Consider the following 26891-nt stretch of genomic DNA (forward strand, 5'->3'; position numbering starts at 1 on the left):
TATGGAACATTTCGTTCTACCTCCGGAATACCGCAAATACGATGAGGAGGGTAACAAGATTGCGGAAAACAAGGAGAGGCGCAAGCTAGTCAAACGATTCGCTTCTTTCTAGGATGGCCAACGCATTCCGGAAATACAAGCAAAATCTAGCCCATGACTTTGTCAACCAGGGCAAGACTCCGGATTTCAAAGGACAATATGAGAAACTGCAACATGATTGGCCAGAATTTGTGAAGCAAAAGAAATCGGAGCAGTTCCTTGAACTATCGAAAAAAAATAAGGAAAATGCGGCCAAGAAGGAGTACAATCATAAAATGGGGCCAGGAGGGTATCGCTTTTGGCAGCCTAAGTGGGAGAAGATGGAGAACGAGCTGAGTGAATATCTATGCGGAAGTTAGATATGAGCATCACTTCAAACATTACTGGGTACAAATTCCTCTGAGTGAATTGTTCCAGCTGTTCAATCTGCGCGACCTCGACAAATCTATCATCAGTTGCTACGTTCTGTAAGTGATTTATTAATTTCTACCCCATCTCGTTCATTGCCGGCCTGCACTATATATATATATATATATATATATATATATATATATATATATATATATATGTCCTAACTATCTTGTTGTGTACGCTATATATTATGCAGAATGAAGAAGCGGGAAATGCGAATAAGGAACATCCATGATGTTGGGTTCATTGACCCACACATCGTTAATTCATATGTGTTAGAACACCACCCCGCCGACGTGGAGGATGACCTGTGGCGGTTTATTAGAAAACAGCAACAGAAAAGTGATATTCTATTTCCTTACCATTTTGGGTGAGTGTTTCTGTCTTGAGCACATTCTCTTTTGTTTATGGTATGTGGCTAATCGATGAGTTATGCATGACTGTGCATGTATCGTGTCCGCAGGTTCCACTGGATTCTTATGGTAATTAAAGTTCAGACCTCCTCAGTTCTCGTCCACGACTCTCTGAATATGGATCCGGCGATTTGGGGCGACATGAGAAAAATGATGCAAAAGTAATTATTTTCATTCATTTGCGCTCTATATCGATCGGCCTATTTCGTTCATCATTTCCTAATATCAAGTAACTAATTAATAACTCTCTTGTTTATTTAATTTTCTTTGCCTCGTAGGGTTTGGAGACGGTTCGTAGATACCAAGGTCGGTGAATTCGAAAAGGAGCTACATTTTAAAATGGCGGTGCGGACGATCGGGGATATTCAGCCACCGGGGACCAATCTATGTGGATACTATGTTTGTGAGAGGATCCGGAGATACCGCAATGAGCGGGACCAGACGTGTGAGAACAACATCCCGAGGAATAACCTCCGGAAGACGCTTAGTCCAGTAAGCTCGCTTCCGACCACTTCAAGAGGAACTAGCTGGATGGTTGGCGAGGGAAGTCATCGATCCTAGAGGAGAACACTATTACGATGACGTAGAACTTTATATGCACCAGAATTTGTAACTAACTTGTTCAAAATTGTATATGGTCATCCGATATTGAATATATATTGTATATGGTCATCCGATATTGAATATATATTGTATATTCCTCTTGAATTCTTTTTGGTTCTAATTTCAAATTTGTTTGAAATTGTACATTCATATGCATGTATGTATACAGTACCGTAGAATATGTGAAACTCCTTCAAAATTAAAACCCAAAAGAAATAAAACAATACAAATTAAAAAGAAACCAGATTTAGGGGGAGGGGGGCTAAAACCCTAAACCCTGCGGAGGCCTTTAGTCGCGGTTGGCCAGAAGAACCGCGACTAAAGGTCCTCCGCCCTGGTGCTCCCCTGCGGCCCACGTGGACGGGCCTTTAGTCGCGGTTCGTAAGGAACCGCGACTAAAGGGGGGGGCCTTTAGTCGCGCTGCTTTGGTCGCGGTTGGGCCACCACGACTAATGGCAGTTGCCAACCGCGACCAAAGCCCTTTTTTCCACCAGTGCAATCCGGTTATGGAAGGATGTTTGGTTAGGTGATACACCTCTATCGTAGCAACATCCATCCTTATATAACATTGTTCAAATGAAATGTATTAGTAGCAAATGGACTGGCTCAAACACCGTTGAAAATTGGTTTTAGAAGAGTGTTGAATGAATATAAAGGGAATGAATGGTTGCATTTACGTTGTAGGCCTATGGCGGTTTAGCTATCATTACCCCTGACAGTTTTAAATGGAACCTTAATGATACATGTATTTTTTTTGTAAAATCTATGTACGTGGACTTGATGAATGGCATACTAGATTTTTACGTAAATATCTTTAAAAATGAAAATCCCGCTTGAAGTAAGATATTCATGTTGTTCCTAAATAATAAAGTGGTACTCACGAAAGATAATTTAGCAAAACGAAAATGGAATGGTTGTAGGATGTGTTGTTTTTGTGATTTTTTTGGAGACTGTGGATCACTTGTTTATTTCATGTCCTTTTGCACACATCATTTGGCTTATAGTCTATTTCAATTTTAATATACCTCCTCCAACTAATGTTACCAATATGTTTGGCAATTGGTTAAATAGAACGAATAAGAATAATAGAACTAGAATTCGTATTGGATTTTCAGCATTATGTTGGTCCATTTGGCGCATATTTGGGCCAGGTATGCGTCGCCGCGGACGGACCAATCACTTTGCGTCGCCCCGCTGGAGCAAGGCTCATACGCAATTTCGGTCACGATGGACACAAACGGTCGCTCAGCGTCTGCGTCGCTCCATTGAAGATGCCCTGAAAATAAAGAAGGGGAAAAGTGTGGGTGTTGGGTGGTGCGGGCGGAGCATAATACTTGTCGGAACGTCGAAGGAACCGTAAAGATAAACACAAACGTTTGTTCGGTTGAGAGGGACATGCAGGGCAGCAGGTTTGATTGTGAGAGACCAATAGCACTAGGCCAACTTAGGCTGGTCATAGTGCTAGTATCATAGCTAGTATCATGCATATTGGTCCCACAAAAATGATGATGTGGCAGCTAATTAAGGAGGAGAGAGGAGATTAGAGTAACATAGGTGGATACTGTATCATAGCACATATCACAAGAAAATTTAATGACAAACAAATCTTATACACAAATTTGCATTGAGATTCTAAAAAACAATAAATATAGCATGGCTATGATACTACTTTATGATATTACCCACTATAGAGATAGTATCATACACAAATATCATATGCATGATACTACTACATGATACTTACCACTATGATCAGCCTTAATCAGATCCAGCGCCATTTGGCATAGGTATGTTGCACGACGCTTTTTTCACGGAGGCTCAATCCATTAACTATGGCACATGATTAACTGCTGATCCTAAAAGCGATGCAAAGGATGCTATGAATCTATGCAATGGTGAGGGCCAACTAATGCCTAGGAAAAGAAAAGGTGATATGCAATGACAATAAATAAGGCATCTGGCAACAACAGGAATGACATCATCTTACGAAACAAAGAGTTTGATTTCGAGCCGCCGGAACCGAACTTTTCCGGCGGATTTACGGGTTCAGGCCAAATGTGTCGCAGATCAGTGATCGAAAAGATGGGCCGGTAAAATAAGTTCAGGGGACCGAACAAATCTCCGAACGGCCCCTATTAAAAGGGTTCGCGGAGGGGAGTTCGGGTCGCAAACCCTACTCCCCTCCGCCGTTCCTCTCCCTCCGCCGCCGCCAAGCACCATCTCCGGCGAACAATCCAGCGAGCACCAGGCAGCAATCCACCGGCCGACGGTGGGCGATGGCGTCCCGAGGCGGCTCCGCAGGCCGTGGCGCCGGATTGGGCGGCGGCGACTCGCCGCCGCGTCCGCCGTCTTCCGCACCGGTGCGGAGCGGCGCAAATGGAACCGGTCGGAGGGCGCGCGCAAGCGCAGCGCCCGCCGATGGACGAACTGGGGGCCCACGCCCCCAGGGAAGCTCGCCAGGTACGGCAACGCCGGCGAGGGCTCCTCGTCCGGCCAGTCATGCCGCGCACCGCGGCTCCCCGTCGCGTACAACAGCGACGACGACGACCTCGTCCCCGCGCGGTCGCCCACCTTCTCCGCCGGGGACTATGTCCACGGCAGCGACGAGGAGGACGCCGTCCTCGCGCAGACCAAGGCCATCAGCGCGGCGGAGGCTCACCAGCGTTTCCGCCGGGAGGAGGCGGAAGCCGTCCGCCTCATCCGTGAATACGAGGCGGCCCGCCGGGAGGCCCGCGTCCACCGTCGAGCTTGACGCGGACGACGCGTGAAGCTCATCCTCGACAGCGTCGGCACCATCTGCCGCCGACACGCTGCGCCACCACCGGCACCGCCGCGCGCGTAGGCCACTTTATAGGCCGCATTTTGCTTAGCTTAAGTAGCGCTCGCCGGTGTACCAGTACTATAGGTTTGATTTTACTTTTGATGCTCAATCGGAGCATCAATTTGATGTCAAACTATGATCATCGCCGAATTTACCCACGCCCTTTCAAATTCTGCTTTTTCAGTTCCAGTTTTACAAATTCTACTTTTCAGTTCCAGTTTTACGGTTTCTAATCCGCACCACTGCCAAATTCGCACGAACTATCGTTTTCAGAAGACTGAAAACCACTTTTTCAGTTTGCACTTTTTCGGGCTCTGTTAGAGATGCTCTTAAGGCACGCATGCTTGGTAAGGAGCAAAATAAAAATTTGTTGACAAATAAAGCTAGAACTCCAGCACTTGAGAAGCAAACATTGGACTTCAAACAGACCAGTGATAGTTTTACTTGCCACGACATAAGCAATAAATAGTACTACCTCTATCCATACATCCAAATTTAGAAAAATCTAACATCTTTCATGGACGGAGGGAGTAACTGAAGCGAATGCAGAAATAACCATCTGTAACATATTCTTCTAGAGACTATAGTTCGGGTCATTAGATAGGTCCGCTGAGGGCTGCTTAATACAATACAAAACTACAAAAAAAAGAAAAGCAGATATAATACTGTTATCCGCAAAGAACAGACACACTGCATATATTACAAGGAACCCTACTGCAAATAACTTGCAGCAGGAAAGCACAAAAGAAAAAGAACACAAAAAAGCCTCGTGATTATTTCCCGGCTGCCTTCAAAGCTGGCAGCTCCAGACAAGCGTATGGTGTTTGTTGCGCTAGAAATTCGGCCTTGGCCGAATAAGAAGAATAGTCACCTCTTCTGATAAGAACCATCACAGCTCCAGTTGGCTGGGTTTGGCAGTTTCCTCCAATTAAAGGGTTGCTAGGCTATGCTGAGTTGCCAAACCCAGTGGATAATCTTTTAAGAGCTTTTGCTTCCAAAGCTACCAAATCCACTGAAGCCAGAGCCACCGGAGCCGCTACCAAACCCACCTGAGCCAGAATCTCCAAACCCACCACTGGACCGACCAGATCGACCAAACCCTGAATCGCCAAATCCACCGCCACCGCCGCCGCCACCAGAGCGGCCAAACCCTGAATCACCGAATCCACCGCCACCACCTGAACGGCCGAACCCTGATTCGCCAAATCCACCTGAGCGGCTGAATCCACCACCTGAACGACCAAATCCTCCGGAATCACCGAACCCACCACCTCGGCTTGAAGAGTTGCCATAACCACCACCGCCGCGCCCACCGAAACCGCCGCCACCACCACGCCCACCGAAACTGCCGCCACCACGCCCACCAAAACCACCGCCTCCACTTCCGTAGGAATCGAAACCACCAGACATCATCAAGTCAGATCCTTCAACATTGATCTTCGGAAGCTGGGAATAAATCAACAAGTTGAGTGTAATGTCATGAAACATAATTCTAACAGAGAACTACACGATGCAAAACCTCACCTCTTTAAACTTGCCTCCAACGTCATTCTCAATCCCCCTGACAGCTCGACTTTCGTTGTAGGTGTGCATCGCAATTGCGGTACCCTTCTTCCCAGCACGGCCAGTACGGCCAGTCCTGTGAACAAATATCTCTGAATTGTTTGGCAATTCAAAATGTATCACCTGAAAAGGAACAAAAGCCAGTCAAGGAGTTGACAGAACATGTTCTACTCAGATGCACTTGCCGACACCAAACAGTTCAAATCACAGTTCTAAATGAGAAATGAAGAACTCAAAAGGCAGAAAAACACTAACCAGATCTACATTTGGAATATCCAAACCACGAGCAGCAACATCTGTAGCAATCAAAGTACTAAACCGCCCTTCGCGAAATCCTTGAAGTGTCCTCTCTCTCTGGGCTTGTGTAATATCTCCATGAAGGGCCTGGCACTGGATACTCCGACCCATGGCGTACGCCAAATTATCAGCATCCCTTTTTGTTTGCGTGAACACGATGCACTTACCGCCTTTAGCATGATCCTGGAACAATACAAAATTACTTGAGTGCCACAAAAAAACTAGATAGAAATTACATAGTACTTATTAAGTACTAGAAACACAGAACACCCTTGCCTTAATCAGTTGTCCAAGGACAGCAGGTTTCTCACGTTTCTCCGTGGCAATAGTAAACAGGGTAATTCCTTCTGCCAGCTTCTGGTCATCTTCACCCACCTAGAAAACAACAAGTATCATAAACCAGTTCCAGATGGTAGCTACTGATTTCTTAATAGAACAATGTGCAGCTGAAACCAAGAGCAAAGCTAACCCCTACTTTTTTCTCAGTTCATAGCATTGCAGTTAGTGATGTGAATTGGCTTTTTACTCTGGGGAAGTACCATACCACAATTTGCCAATACTAGCTTTCCCATCACTAGCGCTTAACAATTCAAGCTGAGTTTTGCAATTTCAGTACAACAGTAAGAAAAGAGAAATTTGCAGGAAGACTTAAACATTGGCATCGCTATAACAGTTTCCTTATATACAGCTCGATACTAACAATATGCTTATGTACAGACAACAGAAGTCAGAATTAACAGTTATGAAGAATATGGGTACCCAGCAGAAGTAAAATGCTAACATAAGAGAATTGAAGTTATTACTAAGGATAAGCTCTAATTCTAAGAAGATGACCATCCCAAATAGACACAGCAAATACATGGCAAACTAGTTCTGATATGGTTCCACCAATTATGCAATGAAATTGAAGTTGCAGGGTTGAGCAATTAGAGAAGTGTGAACACAACAGAAAGTAGCACTCACAAGGTCAACTACGACAGGATTCTTGAGGTACTTGGCTGTCAGCTTACGTATCCAGGGTGGCATTGTTGCAGAGAACATCAAGGTTTGACGTTTCACAGGCACCTTTTGCAAAATGACCTCAACAGCTTCATCAAAACCCACTGACAACATCTGATCTGCTTCATCAAGAACAACAAACTGGACCATTGACAGATCCAGAGTACCTCTTTTTAGCAGATCAATTACCCGCCCAGGTGTCCCAACGACTATATCAACACCATAGTCAAGTGCTCTTATTTGTTGCTGAATCGGAGATCCTCCATACACACAGAGTGTCTGCAGATTGGAAGAATCAACAAATTCTTTCTCAACTTGTTTCGCAAGTTCTCTTGTAGGCGCCAAACATATCGCCAGGGGGCCCCGTCCAGGTCTGTGAATCCAAATATTCAATTAAGATGAAAGTATGACGCAAGAGCACGTCAAAAGGTGTACAGGAAAAATATTAATGCATATGATCTTGAAAGTGTCCAACTTACTTGTTAGCTTTGTTATGGCGAATAATTTTATCCATAATGGGGATTCCAAATGCCAAAGTTTTGCCTGTCCCTGTTTTGGCACGACCAACCATGTCCTTTCCTTCCATTGCTGGCTCGAGGACAGCTTTCTACACATGACATGTAAAAAAGAAGCCAAATTTAACATCCAAAACATTTGAAACGTCCAGCAATGGTGGGTGATCAGGTAAGCAGCAAACAATCTACAATAGTGCCACGGTGATGACATATGGATGTAAAATAGGAAAATACTTGTAGGGGAGCTCTTGCTTCATTTATCTATACAAGGATGTTCTGATTGTTCAAATCTAGAAGCAGTAAGTAAGAAGTGCTGAGCATGCATATAACTAACGTATGCGTAAATCAACCAAGCGGGCAGACAATTGTACAAAGTGATGGAAACAATTCATCGACTGCTGAGCAGTTCCTCGCAACCATCAATTTGTGTCTCTGGTTATAACAATTAAGGTTATGTATGATGTAGAAATTTCTCTAGCAACAAATAATTTCTCCATTAGTACCAACCGAAGATCAAGTTTGCTTCACATTGGCAGTGAGACAGTTGAAGACAGCACAAAGCTAAATCATGGAGTTAACATGTTTCGTACGATTGCTGCATCTGAAAAATATCATACTCCCTATGTCTCCAAATAACTCTCTCAATTTTTTTTGTAAATACGGATGTATCTATAACTAAAATGTGTCTATATACTTATTGATCAAGTTATTTTGTGACGGGGATGGAGTACTGAGGACACCCCACAGGCAGAAATGCAAAACAATTGCCAACACTTAGCTATATTGTTATTTTATACGGGAATGAAATTAATTGTTCAGCAATCAAGCAGTATCTCGAGAGAGCAAGCAATTCACCGACGATCACAGGACGAAGTAATAACCACGCTCCAATCGGAGAGAGGAGGGGGAAAAGAGGCGGCCCCTGCCCGCTCCCGTTACCTGGATGGGGAAGAGCTTGGTGATGCCCTTCCCGGCGAGCTTGGAGACGATCTCGGGCGAGATCCCGAGCTTGGCGATCTCGAGCCCCTCCTCCTTGGCCACGCCCCCACCCCCACCCCCAACCTTGGCCCCAGCCCTGACCCCCGCCGCAGGCCTGCTCTCCTCCTCGTAGCTCCACCCCTCGTCCGCCGCGAACTCCGGGCGCGCGCCGGCCCGCGCGGCGCCCGCCTCGCGGAACCCGAGGAACGCCGGGGCCGAGTGGAACCAGTTCGCCGGCGGCGGCCGCGGGGCGAAGGCCGCCGCCTTCGCCGCGGCGGCGGAGGGAGCCGCGGCCGCCGGGCGGTGGCGCAGCGCGGCCAGGACGGCGGACGCGGCGCGCCGGCGGAGCGGCTCCGCGCGGCGGATCATGGCGTACATCGTGGGCGGCGGCGGCGGCGGCGGCTAGGGTTTATGGCGGCGTCGGGGTTTAGGGTTTTTTGAGGTGGAGGAGCCGAGGAGTGGGGAACGGGCGAGAGGGAATGGGTTAATAGGCGCAGGGCGTCGGATATTTCTGTGGCTCCGGCGCGCGCGTACGGGACAAAATATCTACTTCGACTGATGTCACCGACAAGTGGGACCGTATAGTTAGTGAGCCCTGGTGTCAGTGGGTAGAAATGGTGGAACCGTGGGTGAGGACGTATTGCTTGGAGGAAAAGCAAGGACGGTTGGGCCAGACGCTCTGCTCGGTTTGCTTTGCTTTGCTTCGTATGGGCTGTGGCGAGTAGGCCGACGCACGCTGCTGTAACTGCCACCTAGTCATTTCTCTTGAATGGGCCGGATATTCAAGTTCTCTAATAATTGCTTTTCGTCCAAGCAATAGATAAGAATCAATTCAATTTCAGAGAGAAAACTGAACTGCTAAGAGAAGAAGACAAATGGTACAATGGATAAAATAGTATTCTCTTGTTTCATTAGAGATGATGCCATAGCTAAGCGAAGGCATCCTTCTCTTTCTCCAATCTCTCTCCCCTAACTAGAGACAAAATCAATGGTGCTAATTACTTTAAATATATTAGAAAGTGTTTTTCAATATGAAATCAATGGTTCTATTATATATATAATATAATCAAAATTGTGTTGCTCAATTTTTATGGTTAAAGTTCATATTGAAATACGCGTACGCCTTATTTCTTGAAACGAAGGTAGTACATCATTATGTCACATGTGTTCTACTCATCTACATATTGGGTTTGGGGGATCAGAACTAGAAGATAAAATATGTATTAATTAAATGCATCCGCTAGAAACAATAGTAACATTTGTGACATATTATTGGAGTATAAAAATTATATAGCCTATAGTGAAAAGTGTCTCTGGCTCTTCGGCATCAATGCTCCTGCTGTTTAAAGAAAATGGAAAATCATATATATTTGTTTTAAAAAAATTAAAAATAAATCTGGACATAGTAAATGCGGTAACCTACAAGGGTGTAAAAATTTAATATGAAATTATTTATATTGTAGGCTACAAAATAAAGGCAAAATCTGTTGAAATCTGGAAATTTGAAATATGCATACCTAGATCCACATGTTTGTCATTTTATTTAGCCCATAGTATTTTGTATTTAAAATTGAAATTTTGCACGTTTACGGAATAATTCATTGGTACACCATGAATTTTTTTTTGAAATATATAAGTGTAAATTTTTATTTTAAAAAAACAGGGGGACTGGTACCCAGGAGCCAAAAGTCTCTATCCCAAGTATAGTTGGATATCGAGAAGTGGACATGGGGAGTTCTTCTAGTCATCATCCCCTATAGGATGCTGATGGTGATCATCAAAATAAAATTTGAAATGGGGGTGATCATCAAATTTGACATACTAATTCCCCGGTAAATAAATTTACCAAAGATCTGCAAGGAAAGGGCCCCCACGTCCCTAGTACTACATCAATTTTCCAAATTATTTTTTTAATTCTTTGAATCTTCCAACTCGCCCTTCGTTTTTCCCCGAAGGAACAGCAAGGCATCATCAAATTTGGCATACTAATACCCTCATAAATTCATTTTCCAAAGGTTCCTCGTGTAACATGATTCTCTAGTTTATCGATGTAGATACCATTTTTATTTGGGGTCTTTGAGTCTTCTAACTCACCCTTTGAATTTTGTTTAGGGTACTCTCTCTCTGGCCCTTGGAATTATCTTTTTTAGAGAGAACCCTTGGAATTATCTAGAAAATGAAAAAGAGCAGACGTGCTCGAGGCCCACGTTGCGACCACAGGGCAAACCAGTCCAGGCCAGGCCAGGCCAAATACGAAAGCAGGCCCACACTGACTTCACCCAATACCGCGGCCCCACTATCGTCTCTTCCACTTGCCAATCCATCTTCATCTTCTCGATGACGGTGGCCGCCGCACGCTGCCTCATTCTGACCCCCACCATATCCTCCTCCGCCTCCTCCTGCTCCGCCCTCCTCCGGTTCCCCAGGACCGTCCGCCGCCGCCGCCGCGCGCTCTCCTGCTCGGCCTCTCCCTTCGCCTCCATGGACGCGCCGCCGGAGGGCTACCGCACCAACGTCGGCATCTGCCTCGCCGACCCCTCCCTCACCAAGGCACCCGCCCCCTATCCCCGTACTTCCCGTTTATACTGACCCCTTCCTCTCCCGCTGATCTCTTCTCCTGCCGCAGATTTTCTCCGCGTCCAGGATCGACATCCCCACCGCGTGGCAGATGCCTCAGGTATAATCGAAGTTTCAAGACTCCACTAGCACTGTTATACTGCCACTCGGGAATTCGTTTTCAGTAGCCTAACTACCGATTACTTCCATCGGTATTGCATTATGCTACGCACGAACCCAACCCCTAGTTGACTTTCCGGGCTGCTCTGTGTCCCCACAGGGTGGCATAGACCCAGGCGAAGAGCCGAGAGCGGCCGCTGTGAGGGAGCTGAGGGAAGAAACCGGCGTTACATCCGCCGAGATCGTCGCCGAGGTCAGTCATCATTTTCAAGCATAGCATAAACGAAATGACCACTTCCAGCTGTCCTAAAGACTGATAAAACTGTCTCTGCCTTCTACGAATATGCGGTTGAACTAATCCGTTTCCATGACTATCCCCACAAGAGGTTTCTGCTGATCGGTCGTGTCCTGTGCGTCCGCGTGTGTGTAGGCTCCCAATTGGTTAACGTATGATTTCCCCGCGGACGTGAGAGACAAGCTGAATGCGAGGTGGGGGACCAACTGGAAGGGCCAGGCTCAGAAATGGTAAGCCTGGTACTATCTTGAGCTAAGAATGATGCCCAGTAACCACAGTTTGCTGTGGGTCTTTTCCCGTTTCGACCTGCAAGATTAGTCATACAAGAAACATGTTATACCTAATCAGCATCATTAGTTTGTTTTTTCTAAAAGAACCATTGAGTTTGAGTCACCCAATTTTCAGATGCCATTGCAATAAACATACAGCATACTCCAACCCCAAGATACAACTGGGTAGCTATAGCCCTCTCTGCAAACTACCACGCTATTATACTTGACATATAGTGATTCGCAAACTAAATCTGATACCAGTTGACTTGTTAGAAAAACCCATTAAAACATGTTGTATCGTAAGTATCCTTGCGGATATCTTAAAACGTCCTATTATACAGCAGCATCCTTACTGATATTAGAACATGCTTCACTATGCATTTTATGCAGTACACTATGAATTATAACTACAATGCAAGATCTTACATGCGTAGTTGTATGTGACATACATGTCACAATTCCATTTCCGAGAAACCATCTTTTGTATTGTTAGAAGTCTGTGTTTAACGCCTTACACGTAGCAGGATGCTCCTGTGCATTTGAGCTTGCAATTTTTAATTCTACTGATGCATTTGTATGCATGTGCCGGGTACATTGTGCACACTTGTCTTGCACAGTGTGCATGTGCATGTATACATGTCTCCAGCTGTAGCACATTGGAATAAATTTATATGGGAATCATGGACAAAAGTTCAGTAAGAAGCTCCTTAGGTGAGCATAGGTAGGAAAGTCTGAGGAGCCATTTAGCTGTGAGTGATGGACAGCTTGAATCTATCCAACTCACTCACATGCATCCAAGGGTCATACTTGGTACTGATCCAAGTTTTCGTAATGCATCCCTTGGTAGGAAGCTTCCTAATGAATTTTAGTACAGGACTTGTAGTTTCCCGTAGCCTGTGCTTGTTAGACAATATTTGGTTTCAGTGGAACTCTGGGATCCGAAGCCCGCAAATTGTTAGGCTACACGAAATTAACTCTAGTAAGGTCGAACTATGCATCTATATTGTTTTTTTTTGCAAAAAGCCTATATATTGGATTGACATAGGAACACAATCCATTTGTTGGCGACTGAAACTCTTTCTAAGTTACACCTCTGTTCTCTCATCTTATGGTCTTACGATTTTGATAGCTTGGTAGTGGGTACGTGCCCAGGGGTGGAGGCAGGATTGAACCAAAAGGGGCCCGAGCAAGCTCATTTTCATATAAGGGGGGGCAGGTCAAAGTAATCTCCACTGATTAGCCCCACCAATCACCTCTAAACCTGGGAGTTCTTTTTGCTGCATGTTGGCATAGGGTGGGCCGTGGCCCCTGCTGCCCCCCTAGCTCCGGCACTGTACATGCCTATTATCTTTCGTTGGTCACTGGTATGAAATTTGTGGTTGGTAGTTGGTATATATGGGTATCCCAAATTTGGCTCGAGTTTAGGGTTTAGTGATGTATGGTACAGCCCACTTATACCATCTCTTCACCTCTTTGATACTCTTCCATTTAGTCCTTCTAGGCTTGTGCCTTGACTCATCTTGTCGTGCATTTAGGTCCAGCTAGACTTGTGTAAGTTGCAACTTGGTCAGATGTTATCATGTGTTAATTGCTGTCAGTGGCACTTAAATCTTCCCGTTGTTCTTGATCGAAACATTGATCTATATACGTAAAACATTTATGAATTAACCATGTTTGTACTTAACTGCGGACTCATAATGCAAATGAGCAGGTTTCTATTTAGACTTACTGGGAGCGATGACGAGATCAACCTGATGGGTGATGGATCCGAGAAGCCAGAGTTCTCGGAATGGACATGGATGACACCTAAGCAAGTGATAGAGAAGGTGAGCTGCTTTCTAGCTCAATAATACCCGCCCTCCTGTTCCTTCAATCTGGGATACGTGCCTAATATAGTTCCATGTCGAGCAGGCTGTTGAATTCAAGAAGCCTGTGTATGAGGAGACACTAAAGCACTTCGCCCCGTATCTACAGTCTGATCCAACGACTTCATCATAGATTTGTGCGGCTTCCATAAGTTATATGTCTAGAGCTGCATACAGCCTCAATAATTTTCTCAGAATGTACCTGAACCGTGCGAGTATTTTTGGCATTTCGCCGCTAAATGTTATCTTGCCATTGGATCCCAGTTGTCCGGTTGCGCCTCACGAGTCTGCATTGATATGAGTACGCTGTTACAATAAGAATCTAGCTACAGTCTCCTCCTATGCTTTGTTCCGTTTCTTGTTCTGGCTAATTTTCGTGCCATGCAACAAACCAGAAGGGCTGGGTTTTTATTTTATTTTTTATAAACGGAAGGGGCTGGATATTGTCAGCAAGAGAAAATAGTATTGCCCCTGTCATCAATCCTTTCCAATTTCTTGTCATCGACATAACTCGAATTTACAGGTACAACCAACTCCTTGGCAGCAGCTTCTGATACTTAGGTTCCAACCATGAAATTTTGTATAGATGAATATGTTCTTAGTATCACTTGGCAACAAATATCACAAAGACCTGAATCGGAGAATAACTTGCTGTGGGAGCACATGATCAATTTTAGCATTCTACATTTTGTACTACGTGTCTGTCATGATATTGTCTGTCTGATAAGCTCATGAGGAAATGCAATGCGATGTGGCTGGTTACGGAGATGGATGCACCTCCACTGCAGAGTTGAGCTGCATCAGGATTTGCCATGTTAACCGTCAGGTATAAATTCTTCCTATTAGGAATATGATTGATCCAAACCTTGCCATTCTGTTCTGTTCTGTTGTGTTCATAATGCGAGAATAACTACGTTAGATTTGTTAGATGTGCTCACATCAGTTAAGTTTTAACCGCTGATATCATGTTATTTGTATCCAGCTGAAGAACATTTAGGAATGTAGGACTGGAGCATATCATTTGGGCATTATTTTTTCAGTGCATTTGCAGTGAATTTTAATAGGTTTCTTTCTTGCGATTAATTGCATGGATTTCTTGTCTAGTTTAAGGTGTTTGGTGTCATTCTGGTCACTTGTTCACCTCATCTATTCTGTGCTTATAGGTTATACCATAATTCCCACGAGCAATATAAACGACTTGAATACGATTTGAAAGTGGAGCTTCTATGCCATTTTGCCCTCTGTAGTGTAAGGCTTTTAGCTTACATGGAAATTAGGTTGTCGAAGTTTTAGAACAGCACATTATGAATTTGTTGTCTGCATGCTGCACTCTCGTGTATGGCAGGAGTATTGGCATATACGAATGGTGACAAATGCAATCAGATATTTAGTAAGACTATGATTTATGGTTTTGAGTTTGTACTCTGCATCTTCGTGTTGGCATTTTCGTCTGTATATCTTTAGGATGAATATTTTCTGGGGAAATAATTGCTATGTGATGTTTTTGTTTTAGTTTCTCATTTACTGTCACTAGTCAAAAATGATCGGCATTGTCTGTATTGAAATGTGCATGGCTGTATTCATTTCTGGTATTAGTCATCTTCATTTTATCTTACGTGTCCTATTTGTTTTAAAACCTGAGTATTGTATGGTCGACTTCCTATGCTCTGAGCTTTCAGCTTGCTATATCATGAAACACATGCTTCCATAGTGAGTGATTACTTTAATCTCATTCTCCTGATAGAAACTTGACTATCGGGGAAAAGTTCTTGTTTGTGAGGAGCAATAACTGCATGTTATCAATTAAAAAGGGAACATCTGTATATGTTTAGGAAGTTATTCACATTCTGTGGTGGTTATGCCATGTTGCATTTATTTATGGTATAGTGCCAACTTAGGAAAGATGAAGTAGCTATTTCCATATATCACTAGCTTGCGAAAATTCAGGTTATTATGTGCATAGCTTTAGATACCATTACAAACTAGAGATTGCCATCAATTCACTTCAGGCTAGAATCTTGTGTGATTGCTGGCTATAGATATTTCATTTATCTTTTCTCCCTTGCATATGTGACAGAACATGTAACATTTTGCTGTTGAGATATTATGTTCGTTATGTGATGTTTTATTCTTTTATTTCTATTTGGTCTTACAAATTAAATACTGTTACATGTTTTCTACAGATGGAGATGGACATGGAAGACGATTCCCTCAATGATGGTACTGTGTTCTGTTCGAGATGACGGTACAGGGTTTTAAATATTCTCAATTTTTTTTGATCCGATGACAAACTGTTCCCTTATTTATTTATTCCAAACCTTCATTTCCTTCTGCTTCTTCCCCAGAGATCGCGTGTGTGTGTACTAAAATTGAAGATGCCCGAGTCGCCTGAATCTTTATGTCGTTCCTGCAATGCTGGAGTTTTTTGGTAGCAGAAATGAAACAACGCTATATAAGAAGACCTCAGTGACACCCGCCTGAAGCTATGTTTCTCGGTGACTGGATAGTTGCTCATACAAACTTTGGTGCCCTGGAGGGTATTTTTGGATTTTTAGGCTTGTATTACCCGCCTCTAATGACAGATATGAATTAGGCATAATATTTTACGAGGACAATGAACAGAGAGACCAGGTGTATTCAGGTGATCAGTTCCATTCTTTTTAAACTCCAAGTCATGGTATGACGAGGCTGGTTGATTTTAGACCAGTTCTAATGACTGGCTTCGCATTTGCTTGTTTCTCTTTGTTCTGTACCATATTTTGTGTTCTTTTCTCAGGATATGCAGCTCATGGTCGGATCCCTTTTTCTGTGTGGGGATTGTGGGATCCCTTCACAGTTCCTTGTGTGGTAAAAGTGATCATTTTGTACTGACAGATAATAGTCATCTAGCAATGCTGTCGTGTTTGGTCTTCTTCGTACAAAAGATTAAAAGTTTTTGTTCTCCGTAATTTAATCCATGTCTAACCTTTCAACTGTCTGAGATTCTGAGAACATTTTTTTTTCCCCCTTCACTTTGCTGCCAGATGAGGTACCGAGCACAACGATCCCGCTTAGAAATAAAGGTTTCACTAGTTAGGTGAGCTTTATTTAGTTCCTTTTTCTGGAAGAACAAGGAGCTTTAGTTCAAACAAAATAGGCCAAGCGAACGGAATGCTTCCCAAGGGGATCTAGTTTGTTAGAGAGCTGAGCACTGAGCTGGCTCTTTTTCTTCTTCTTTTTGATATGAGCTGGCTCTTCTTTTGTTGCTCTGCCTTTGATAGCTGCAGAATAAAAAAAACTATGAAATGAAGTGAAGACTTGATCGCTAGGACAAGCAAGATTTGAAATTCTTGTGAACTAGCAGAATTCGTTGCTGCAGATAGGCAAACTTTCACCCTGAAAAGTCGAGCTGATGATCATATGGTGCATGCAAGATCAAGATTCAAGTCGATGTGTTGTTTGCGTAATGCTAACTAATAACTAACTAAGTAACTAGTGATGTTCCTCTAATACAATTTCCTGCAATTAGTTCAGTTGGCACTCATGGTTTGTAACATAAACCACAGATTCATTTCTGCCTTTGGCGGCGCTTTGTCATGGTGGCTAGCTCTGAATTCCAGGCAAAGTAATGCTGCAAATAGCACACTGCATGTGGACCGCTGAGCTTTGCATGTCTTTAAACGACCGATCGCAAATGCAATGCAAGGACCTGAAGAAGTACGAAAAGGGCAGGACAGCGGTTAATTAGCAAAAGGTCAATTTGTTTTGCGGAAGGAAGACAAGCATGAGGTTGCAGTACTACTCGTCCAGACACATTTTTGTCCTCAGTTTGAAACCTTCCATTTTCCTTTCTACCGCTTCCTTATAAAGCCCTCATTACTTAAATTTTAAGGAATATGATGCAAACCATCACTCTGCCAGGTTCCTTAACACAAACTATTTCTCATAAAATTGCCGATCTTTCTTGTATTTGGCTTCCATTCTTGTCTCACTGTTGGCGGGCGGCGGGCTAATGGAAGAAACTGGGTCCACATAGTTGCCCCTTCCCACGCGATGAGAGGAGCCTCCCTTCGGCCCCTTCAGCCTCGCCTTTGACAATTAAGAGTATCTCCAATCGCGTTCTCTAAAGCGATCTCCAAAACTTTTTGAGGCGCGCCGGACCTTTAACCGGCCCCGGTTGGGCGCCCCAAAGGTCCTTTCCATCCGGCGCATCCCAAGATGTTGTCCAGCATCTCGAAAACGTCCCCGCTCCACAGGAGACGCTTCGGGCGCGCCGAACAGAGCAAGAAACGAGGCAGGGAGTGGCGGGCCCGACGCGTCATTGACACACGAATGAAGCGCTGCAGCTTTGCCTTAATGGCGACGGAGGGCAGGCGAGACGCCCCATCGGTGCTGCCCGCCTTCCCGACGTGTCTCTGCGCCTCCTCCACGCGTCGTCGCCGGTCGCGCGCCACCGCTTGTTCCCGCTCTTTCTTCCCGCGGATTCTGGCCTCTTCTCGCGCTTTCTTCCCGCCTATTCCCTTCCCGCGTCGTCGGGGCCTATAAAAGGTCGCCTCCGCTCAACAGACGCCACCACAGCCGTCGGCATCCCTTTCTCCACAGCAAAAATGCGTCATTGCCTACACATCACCTACGCAATGATGAGCTACGCCGGCGGCGGCCAGTTGCCTCCACCACAGTCTCTACTTCCACCTCCATCTCCACAACCACCGAAGTTTGACGTTGACCCGGAGCTGGCGGACAACGAAGTGTGGGAGGAGGCAGCGCAAGCGGCCACCATAGAGGCGTTTGATGCTGCCGCGGCGGAAGAGACACGCCTCAGCCAGAGGGAGGAGATGGACGAGCGGCGGCGCGCTCCGAACGAGCCGGAGCTACGGTGGAGTGCACATGATTGCACAAGCAGAACGCATTGAGGAGCTGCGGGAGCGGCAGCGGCTGCGCAAGCTCCAGCAACGGTAGCGGCGGAAAGAGCTGAAGCAGCATCTGCAGGAGGAGGCAGTGGCAGCGGAAGCGGCAGACTGGGAGGCGGAAGCAACAGTGTTGGCAGCAGCGGCGGTGGAGGAGGAGCAGGACGACGAGGATGAGGAGGAGGATGGCGACATCGCCTGGTCCGATGACGAGCTAGACCCGGAGGAGCAGGCGGCGCATCAACGGGCGATCGTCGAGTCCTTCGAGTCGCAGAAGAAGCTTCATGACAACGCCCGTGCCCTCGAGGAGGAAAATGATGCGCGGGTTCGCGGCGGCGTCGAACTCTCCCTCCAGCAGGAGGAGCAGCGGAGGGGAGGCGACGACGCAGCGGGACATCGTCTTCTCATCACGCTCCGAAGGGAGAGGTGGCGTGCGGCGAACGAGCAGCGACGGAGGGGAGGCGAACGGCGCGGGACGTCAAACGCACTGCCGGGCGGCCAGTAGGCTAGGTTTTAGATGATCCTTAGCAGTTTTCATTCAAACTTGTAAAATATAATCGAATTTGAATGAAAACTTTTATTTTCGTGCATCTTTATTGTTTTGGAGCCTCTAAATGGGGGCGCGATTGGGGAGCGACGCATCCAAAGCGCGGCACCACGGTGTCCCCCAAACGTTCAATCCGACGCCGTTTGAGGACCGCTTTGAGAGACGCGGCTGAAAATGCTCAAATATTCTTTGTTGCGCCACCGCTCCCCTACTAGGAAAAACACTATAGGGGACCCTCACTGGTAGTGCACAAGCTTAAGGGTTTGTGTAGGATTTGGTTCCTATGAGAAAATTTTCTATACATGTTGTTTGATTCATAGGAACATAGCCTATAGGAAAAATTCCTATAGGAATGTAATTCCTATAGGAAAAAAGCATTAGCCCATACCTCATGGAAAAATTCTTTTGCTACAATCAAATAAACTTCATCTTCCTATATGATTCAAGTAGACATGTCATTTCAATCCTATACCTTTCCTATTCCTATTTTTTCCTATCCTTCAAATCAAAGGAACCCTAAACGCTTAGGATTGCTATTAGCAGTCGTGGGCTGAAAACGTGCACACGATTGATTTGTATGCTCGTGCTGGTACCGTTTAGGAGATAGCGCACACAACTACTCCGTACTAGATGGGCTCTAAATGCAATCAGGTTTAGAAAGTACCCACATCGGACGCCAATGAAGACACGTGACTGTGTCCATACTCCATAACGGTCGCATGTCCTTTTACTTACCCGCTTCCAATATAGTAGTTGACTTTTGGATGGCCATTGCCGCACGAAAATAGGTAAAATGGCCGTTGTAGCATGTCCTATTTTCGTATGGTACTACTAATTAGTTTATAAAAAAAAATCATTCGAGATGGACATGTGTTATGTCATCTAGTTCTAAGAAAAATTAACAAACATTAATTTCGATCTATTTTTCAAAATAACGCCATGTTTTGGTAAAATGGCTTTAGATATTTGCATACGACTTCCCATGAAAAAGCTTTTTATATGAAAATCAATGTTGAGGAAATCGTTTATCGCGGTCAACTCAGTCGGCTGGCGATTAACGATTAATAGGCAAATCGGCCGATTAATCGAGCAATAAATGAGTTGATCGGGCGATAAATGAGTTTATCGGCTAATCGGTGACAACTGAATAGGGATTAATCGGGCGATTAATCGTTGAATCGGACGATTTTTTGAACAGTGATGAAAATATATATGCGGAAAATTTTACATCCGATCCGATTTCAGCTGCCTACGAAAGTCTATCAATTTTTTACATTCCAAAAAATCAAAAATGAAAACAAAGTTTGTAGGGAGGTTTTAGATTTCGATGAAAAATAATGTAAATCTAAAAAAGTTCTCTTTCTCGCTTCTCCATCCTCTTTCCCTTGTCATCTTCCACTTCTCCACCTTCTTTTCTCATCCTCTTTTCCTCGTCCTCTTCCACTTCTCCACCTTCTCTCCAGGGCCGAGCCGGTAAAAATTGAGGCCCTATGCGAAATTTTAAAATAAGACCCTTTAGCACTAGAAAATGTTAGCTATTCATGTCAATCAGAGTATCTTAATTACATAGAATTTGGAATCAGGCTTTCCTATATTGACTCCTACAAAAAAAGATGAACAAAAATACAACACAGTTAAACAAATTTGAGAATTGGGATTGAGAAACACCTAGCTAGTACCGATGTAGCCTGGTAAATCAACTACAGAATCGATCGGAGGATCGTAGGAAGAACATTTGCAGAATGCCAGGATCCACCGTCCACGGAAAGAGGCGGCGACAGAAGACGAACTAAGTAGTGACGCGCTCACGTCGCTTCGTCAAGGGAGCAAGGGAGTCAGTTGATCGTAGGCTTGATCGATCATCCCCATGTTCTGTGGATCGCCCTGGCTGCTCGCGCTCTCGGGTATCACTATTAAAAGGGTTGCCTTCGCGAAGGGCAGTGCCCTCGTCCGTGCGTCCACAAAACGAGCCAGCTTAAGTTGCCTCAGTGCGTACGTCGCCGCGCGCGTACTCGTCCCGCGCCGCGCGCGTAAGTTGCCTCGCGCGTACTCGTCCTGCGCCGCGCGCGTACTCGTCCCGGCCACGCGCGTAACCGCGCAGGTACAGTGAGTACAAGTACAAAACAGCACACAAGCAGGTACAGTCACGCACAACACAGGAGTACAGTTGAACACACATGCGAAATCTGCACACTCACGCACACGAGCGATGCGATCGCACAACACACGAAATCTGATTGAACACACAGCGAAGTAAGTACAAATCTGATCACGCACACGAGCATGTGATCGTCCACACGAGCAATACGCACAACACACGAGTACAATTAAACACACGAGCGACTACAAGTACGATCGCAGACGAGCAGTACAAACGCGCATACGAAGGTGATCGTGAACACAAGCAAGTACATGTACAAGTACGATTCAGCGCACGAGCAGATCTGATCGCGTGTAAATACAGTACAGCCCCCGCATTACTGCACGAGTACAGTTAGCGAGTAAAGGGAAAAATTACACCAAATACACTAAAAACAGAAGTACTTATCAGTTGAAACACGAATACAGTTAGGTACAGACCACAGGTACAACCACAATATTATTGGAAGTACAAAAAAAAGTATCTCCAAACCTATCAACATGGGATCTAGTTTTGAAGATCTCGACGCGGGGATCTCAAAAGTGAAAACGGTTCGTGATTTGGACTTACGGTTCTCGAGATATTTCATTTTGAAAAAACGAATCTACAAAAAAAAGGGAAAAACTGACACAATCTAGCCTCCCCGTTGCTTTCTCTTTCCTTCCTCATCCCCACCTTGCTTCCCCTTGTGACACGTGGCGAGCAGGGAGACCACTTCCCAGAGATTTTCTGGCACCACAGCGCGCCACTTGTCGCGTGCGGAGCGAGTTGCGTTTCCTTCGCGAAGGTCGGCCTTTTTCTAGAGTTTTCCCGCGCTCTCCCATCGGTTGGGATTCCTTGGGAAGGGTCCAGGTAAGGCCGGCCATTTTACTTTTACATGTTGATTTTTTTACACTGAATAATTGTATAGGCCTATACCAAAATTTGGGGCCCCAAAATTTATTGCGCCCTGTGCAACTGCACAATTGGCACTCCTGCCCGCCCGGGCCTGCTTCTCCTCTCCTACTCTTTCGCTTCTTCACCTTCTTTCCCATCCTCCTCTTTCACTTTTCCAGCGCCTTCTTTCTGTTGCCACCAAACCAATGCCCTGCTCCGTTTCCCATCTCCGGCACCTTGCTCCGCCACCGCCAACGCCCTGCTTCATCTCCTCTCCTCTTCTAGATCTCGTGAACTCCAAGAGGAGGCGACATGGACTTAATTGCTTTACTTTTGTTTTTAGGGTGTTCTGTGTAAAATCACGTGGACAGTTTGGCGTTGGTCCTGGCTTTTTAAAAATAAAAAAACACACACTAGCAACGGACCAAAAACACGCACACAACTGGTATAGTAATATTAGCCCGCCAAAATCGACACGTGACTGGTACCTGGACTACCAGTGGTGAGGTACCAGTCGCAGGTCAGGACACGCGACTCGCAGCTAAAATACACACGCGACTGGTAGCCTATTATGTACTAGTTCCCCTTGTGTACTCCATCCTCCGACCATTTTGCCTATTTTCGTGCGGCAACGGCCATCCAAAAGTCAACTACTACGCGGTGCCGCGGTGGAATATGAAGTTACATGCGGCACGAGCTGACACGGCATATAAGTTTGTATCATTATGGAGTTTAATAGTAAATATTATACAAAGAGAAGAAAGAAGAAAATAATAAATATATAATAAATCTGCGGAAGTACCTATTCCCTATCACTCTATGAAATTATAGTACAATTTCATTTATAAGTGGGTATGTCTTTGGGTTCTAGGGGTAGAGCCTTCTATAGACCGATTAGTGAATTGCTATTGGCTGAGAGTTTCTTCCCTGATCATGGGGCCAACACCATTAGATTCTCATGCCGGAAAATAAGTGGTTTGATTGAATTCAGATAAGTACACACAAGCACAATGAAACCCCCAAAGCACTACATAGTACAAGCGTCATGTATGAGAGCATCTCCACTCGTTGGCGCTCCCCACGTCCAAATCCGGCGAAATTTTCGTCCGGATTGGAGGAAGATTTGGCCTGGGGAGCGCCGAAGTTCCAGCCGTCCCCCCGGCAGGAAACCCCCAACCCCGACCATTTGACATATTTCAAACAAATTCAACATAAAATTTAACAAGTTCGGCGAGCAAGAGTACGAAAATTGCTGAAACAAATTCGGCGATAATTAGTACAATGTTTAACAAGTGCTGAAACAAATGAAGCACACAATTTCACAATTTTTCAAACAAATTATGACAGACTAGTTGGCGTCGGCGTTGGCGTTGCCTCGGAGCGTCCATATGTGCTCCACCAGATCATCTTGCAACTGCTGATGCATTGTAGAGTCTCGAATCTCCTGGCGCATAGCAATGAAGGCGGCCCATGATCAAGGTTGGCAATTTTACCCATGGGTACGGGTACCCGCGGGTACCCTGCCCGTATGGGGAGGGTATGGGCACGTTTTTGTACCCATGGGTGGTACCCATACCCTGCTCGTCAAGTTGTGGGTAGGGCATGGGTATGACTCCATACCCGCGGGTATACCCATACCCTGCCATGTCCACATTCAGCTGAAGTTATATGTGAAGCCTTGTATGAATGTCTCGTTGAGTGGCACCTTGAGAGGAAGATCTCCACCATCACTTTGGACAACTGCACATCAAATGACAAGGCTATGGATATATTACCAGATAAGTTGGACACAAGCTCTCTCATGATGAATGGTCAACTAATGCATATGCGTTGTGTCGCTCACATATTAAACTTAATTGTGAAAGATGAAATGAGTGTCTTAGAGCATGGTATTGAAAGGGTCCGTGATAGTGTTGCATTTTGGTCAGCCACACCTAAAAGGCATGAGAAGTTCGAAAAGATGGCAAAAACTTTGAACATAGAGTATAACAAAAGGATAACTCTTGATTGTAAGACTAGATGGAATTCAACTTATACCATGATTAGCATTGCAGTACAGTACATAGAGATATTTGAAAAATTAAAGGCACGTGAAAAGAAATTTAAGTGTTGCCCAACCAAAGATGATTGGAAGTTTGCAAAAGAAATATGTGATAGGTTGAAGCTCTTTTTTGATATAACTGAGTTATTCTCGGGCACCAAGTATGTCACGGCAAATATTTTTTTTCCTAAAGTGATTACCATTCGCTTAGCCATAAGGAAATGGGGTAACAGTGACAATGAGCTTATACAAAAAATGTCTGAGGAAATGAAGGATAAGTTCGAGAAGTACTGGAAAGATATCCATGGTCTTATGTCCGTTGCAACAGTTCTTGATCCAAGGTATAAACTCGATATTCTTAATGCTCTTTATGGTCCCCTCTATGGACGAGAGCATGCAACCACAGAAATAGAGAAGGTGAGGAAGTTACTGATTGGATTAGTGAAGCAATATAAAGACGAAGTTGAAGGTGAGGATACATGGGATGCTTATGTTGCTGAGCCAGTTGGAGAAGAAGATGAAGCCATGAAACTCTATGATCTGTATATGTCTAGTCGTCCCACTGTACCTTCTTCATCAATCCATACAGAATTGGACTTGTATTTGGAAGAAGCTTGTCTTCCTAGAACACAAGAACTGGATATCATCACTTGGTGGAAGGTTAGCGGCTCGAGGTTTCCTACCTTGCAAAAACTTGCTCGTGATATATTGCCTATTCCCATAACATCTGAAGAGTACTAAGTGCGCATCGTAGTAGACTTACTCCGAATGTGGCTGAAGCTCTCATGTGCATGCAAGCTTGGTCTCGTGCTGATATGTTAGGTAATATGGTTTTGCACTTGCATTTGTTTCTCTACTTTGCAGATAACTTGCCATTTACTAATGTTGGTTATTTCATCAGGTGGATGGGATTCTACTATCTTTGCTACATTTCAGAGTGTTCTTGAGGATGATGAAGAAGATATGGTAAATTACTAAAATGCGTTGATATAAAATTAGATGTGCATAGTTTACTAATGTTTTTTTTATCATTTGTTGCGTCTGTAGGATGAGTCTACTTCAATCATCACTCAAGAGTGAAGATGCGGCACTGCTTCTATCTCTGTTGGGTTGGCGGTTGACGGCTGGTGTTTGTGCTCTCTAGATGCTGTCCAGCAAGCTGCTGTTTGTGCTGGTCTAGAGTAGCTGGTGTAGATGGCCCAAAGAACCAACATCACTTGTCGTTGTGTTGTCCGCTAGCTATTTCCGTTGGCTGATGCTGGTGCTAGATGTTGGCTTTTCGCTGAGACTATGAAATTTACCTTTCTGTTGTTATTTGTTACTTGCTGGCTATTATGCTCTGAACTATGTTAAGTCGTGGTGTCAACCATTGTCAAATTATCATGTCACTTTTGATTTACTACTATGAGATTAAGGCTTATATGTGATCGTCATTTCCAAATCTGATATGTGGCATGAGCTAACTATTATTGATTTAGGATATTGATTTTTGTTTGTCAAATCTCTAGTAAAGTTATGGGAAAATTATGTTTTTGAATATACCCGCCGGGTACCCAATGGGTACGGGTACCCGCCGGGTATGGGTGTGGGTAAAATTTCATACCCGCGGGTACGGGTATGGGTAGAATTTTCTACCCGTGGACTATATGGGTATGGGTATGGTATTGCTCTACCCTGCCCATACCCTGCCCATTGCCATCCTTGCCCATGATGGAGGCACCTGGTGATTAGGCTGTGCAAGAGGACCCTCTCTCTCATATGGTGCTTGTTGCTAAGCCAGAGGAACCGGATGTTTTCGCTCATTTTCAATAATCATATTGTGTAGGCACACACAGCAGTTCATCACCTCCCACATCTGATCTTTGGACCAAGTCATAGCGGGGAACCGGACGACAGCAAATCTTTGCTGGAGGACACCAAATGCATGCTCCACGTCTTTTCGGCAAGCTTCTTGCTTCTTCACAAACTCGCAAAGTTTGGGGGTGCTAGGTTTCGAGATAGTCTTCACAAATGGTGCCCACTTTGGATAGATACCGTCTGCAAGGTAGTATCCTTTGTTGTAGTGCCGACCATTGATCACATAGTTCACCGGGGAGCATGACCCTCAACAAGCTTGGAAAAGATCGAGGAGCAGTTTAGGACGTTGATGTCATTGTTGGATCCAGGCATACCAAAGAAAGAGTGCCAAATCCAGAGATCATGGGTAGCCACTGCTTCAAGTATCACAGTGCAGCCGTTCTTGTGACCCTTGTACATTTCCTGCCACGCAAACGAACAGTTCTTCCATTTCCAATGCATGCAGTCAATACTTCCAAGCATCCCTGGAAAACCCCTAGCTTCATTTGTTGCAAGGATCCTCTGAGTGTCTTCGACAGTGGGTGATCTCAAGTAAAAGTCCCCGAACACTGCTATGACGGCCCTGCAGAACCGGTAGAAACAATCAAGGGCGGTGGACTCTGCCATCCGAAGATAGTCATCTGCACCATCAGCGGGAGTTCCATACGCCATCATCCTCATAGCCACTGTGCACTTCTGCAGTGACGAAAATCCAACCAAACCAGTGCAATCCGCCTTGCATCTGAAGTAGGGGTCAAAGTCTCGGATGGCATACACAATTTGCAGAAATAGATTTCTGATCATCCTGAAACGACGCC

The 26891-nt window shown here is 45.0% G+C and overlaps 2 protein-coding genes and 1 long non-coding RNA gene across 3 annotated transcripts; 2 read left to right on the plus strand and 1 right to left on the minus strand.

The window, feature by feature from the left end:
- The first annotated feature begins 389 nt into the window (after window positions 1–389).
- On the plus strand, window positions 390–1019 carry LOC139831230 (uncharacterized). Its single transcript, XR_011745903.1, has 3 exons — window positions 390–506; window positions 647–820; window positions 914–1019. It is a non-coding gene; the product is annotated as an uncharacterized lncRNA (long non-coding RNA).
- A 3812-nt stretch (window positions 1020–4831) lies between these two features.
- LOC127298679 (DEAD-box ATP-dependent RNA helicase 9) lies at window positions 4832–9064 on the minus strand. The gene is made up of 7 exons (XM_051328518.2): window positions 8601–9064; window positions 7626–7753; window positions 7111–7519; window positions 6424–6522; window positions 6106–6330; window positions 5812–5973; window positions 4832–5733 (listed from the first exon to the last, which is right to left on the minus strand). The coding sequence occupies exons 1-7, from the start codon at window positions 9015–9017 to the stop codon at window positions 5266–5268; spliced, it is 1908 nt and encodes a 635-aa protein (XP_051184478.1). The 5' UTR covers window positions 9018–9064; the 3' UTR covers window positions 4832–5265.
- Window positions 9065–10938: 1874 nt separating this feature from the next.
- LOC127298678 (nudix hydrolase 26, chloroplastic) lies at window positions 10939–14010 on the plus strand. The gene is made up of 6 exons (XM_051328517.1): window positions 10939–11189; window positions 11266–11316; window positions 11476–11568; window positions 11746–11840; window positions 13594–13708; window positions 13794–14010. Exons 1-6 carry the CDS (start codon window positions 10977–10979, stop codon window positions 13878–13880), a joined length of 654 nt encoding a protein of 217 aa, XP_051184477.1. The 5' UTR covers window positions 10939–10976; the 3' UTR covers window positions 13881–14010.
- Window positions 14011–26891: the final 12881 nt, after the last annotated feature.

This window comes from Lolium perenne, chromosome 5, assembly GCF_019359855.2.
Source record: "Lolium perenne isolate Kyuss_39 chromosome 5, Kyuss_2.0, whole genome shotgun sequence".
NCBI classification, from domain to species: domain Eukaryota; kingdom Viridiplantae; phylum Streptophyta; class Magnoliopsida; order Poales; family Poaceae; genus Lolium; species Lolium perenne.

Coding starts and splice junctions, on each gene's coding strand:
- LOC127298679 (XM_051328518.2), bottom strand. CDS start 9,017: ATGTACGCCATGATCCGCCGCGCGGAGCCGCTCCGCCGGCGCGCCGCG. Junction 7,520..7,625: donor CGCCATAACAAAGCTAACAA/GTAAGTTGGACA, acceptor TTGGATTCACAG/ACCTGGACGGGGCCCCCTGG. Junction 6,331..6,423: donor TCCTTGGACAACTGATTAAG/GCAAGGGTGTTC, acceptor GTATTGTTCCAG/GATCATGCTAAAGGCGGTAA.
- LOC127298678 (XM_051328517.1), top strand. CDS start 10,977: ATGACGGTGGCCGCCGCACGCTGCCTCATTCTGACCCCCACCATATCC. Junction 11,317..11,475: donor CCGCGTGGCAGATGCCTCAG/GTATAATCGAAG, acceptor GTGTCCCCACAG/GGTGGCATAGACCCAGGCGA. Junction 11,569..11,745: donor CCGCCGAGATCGTCGCCGAG/GTCAGTCATCAT, acceptor GCGTGTGTGTAG/GCTCCCAATTGGTTAACGTA.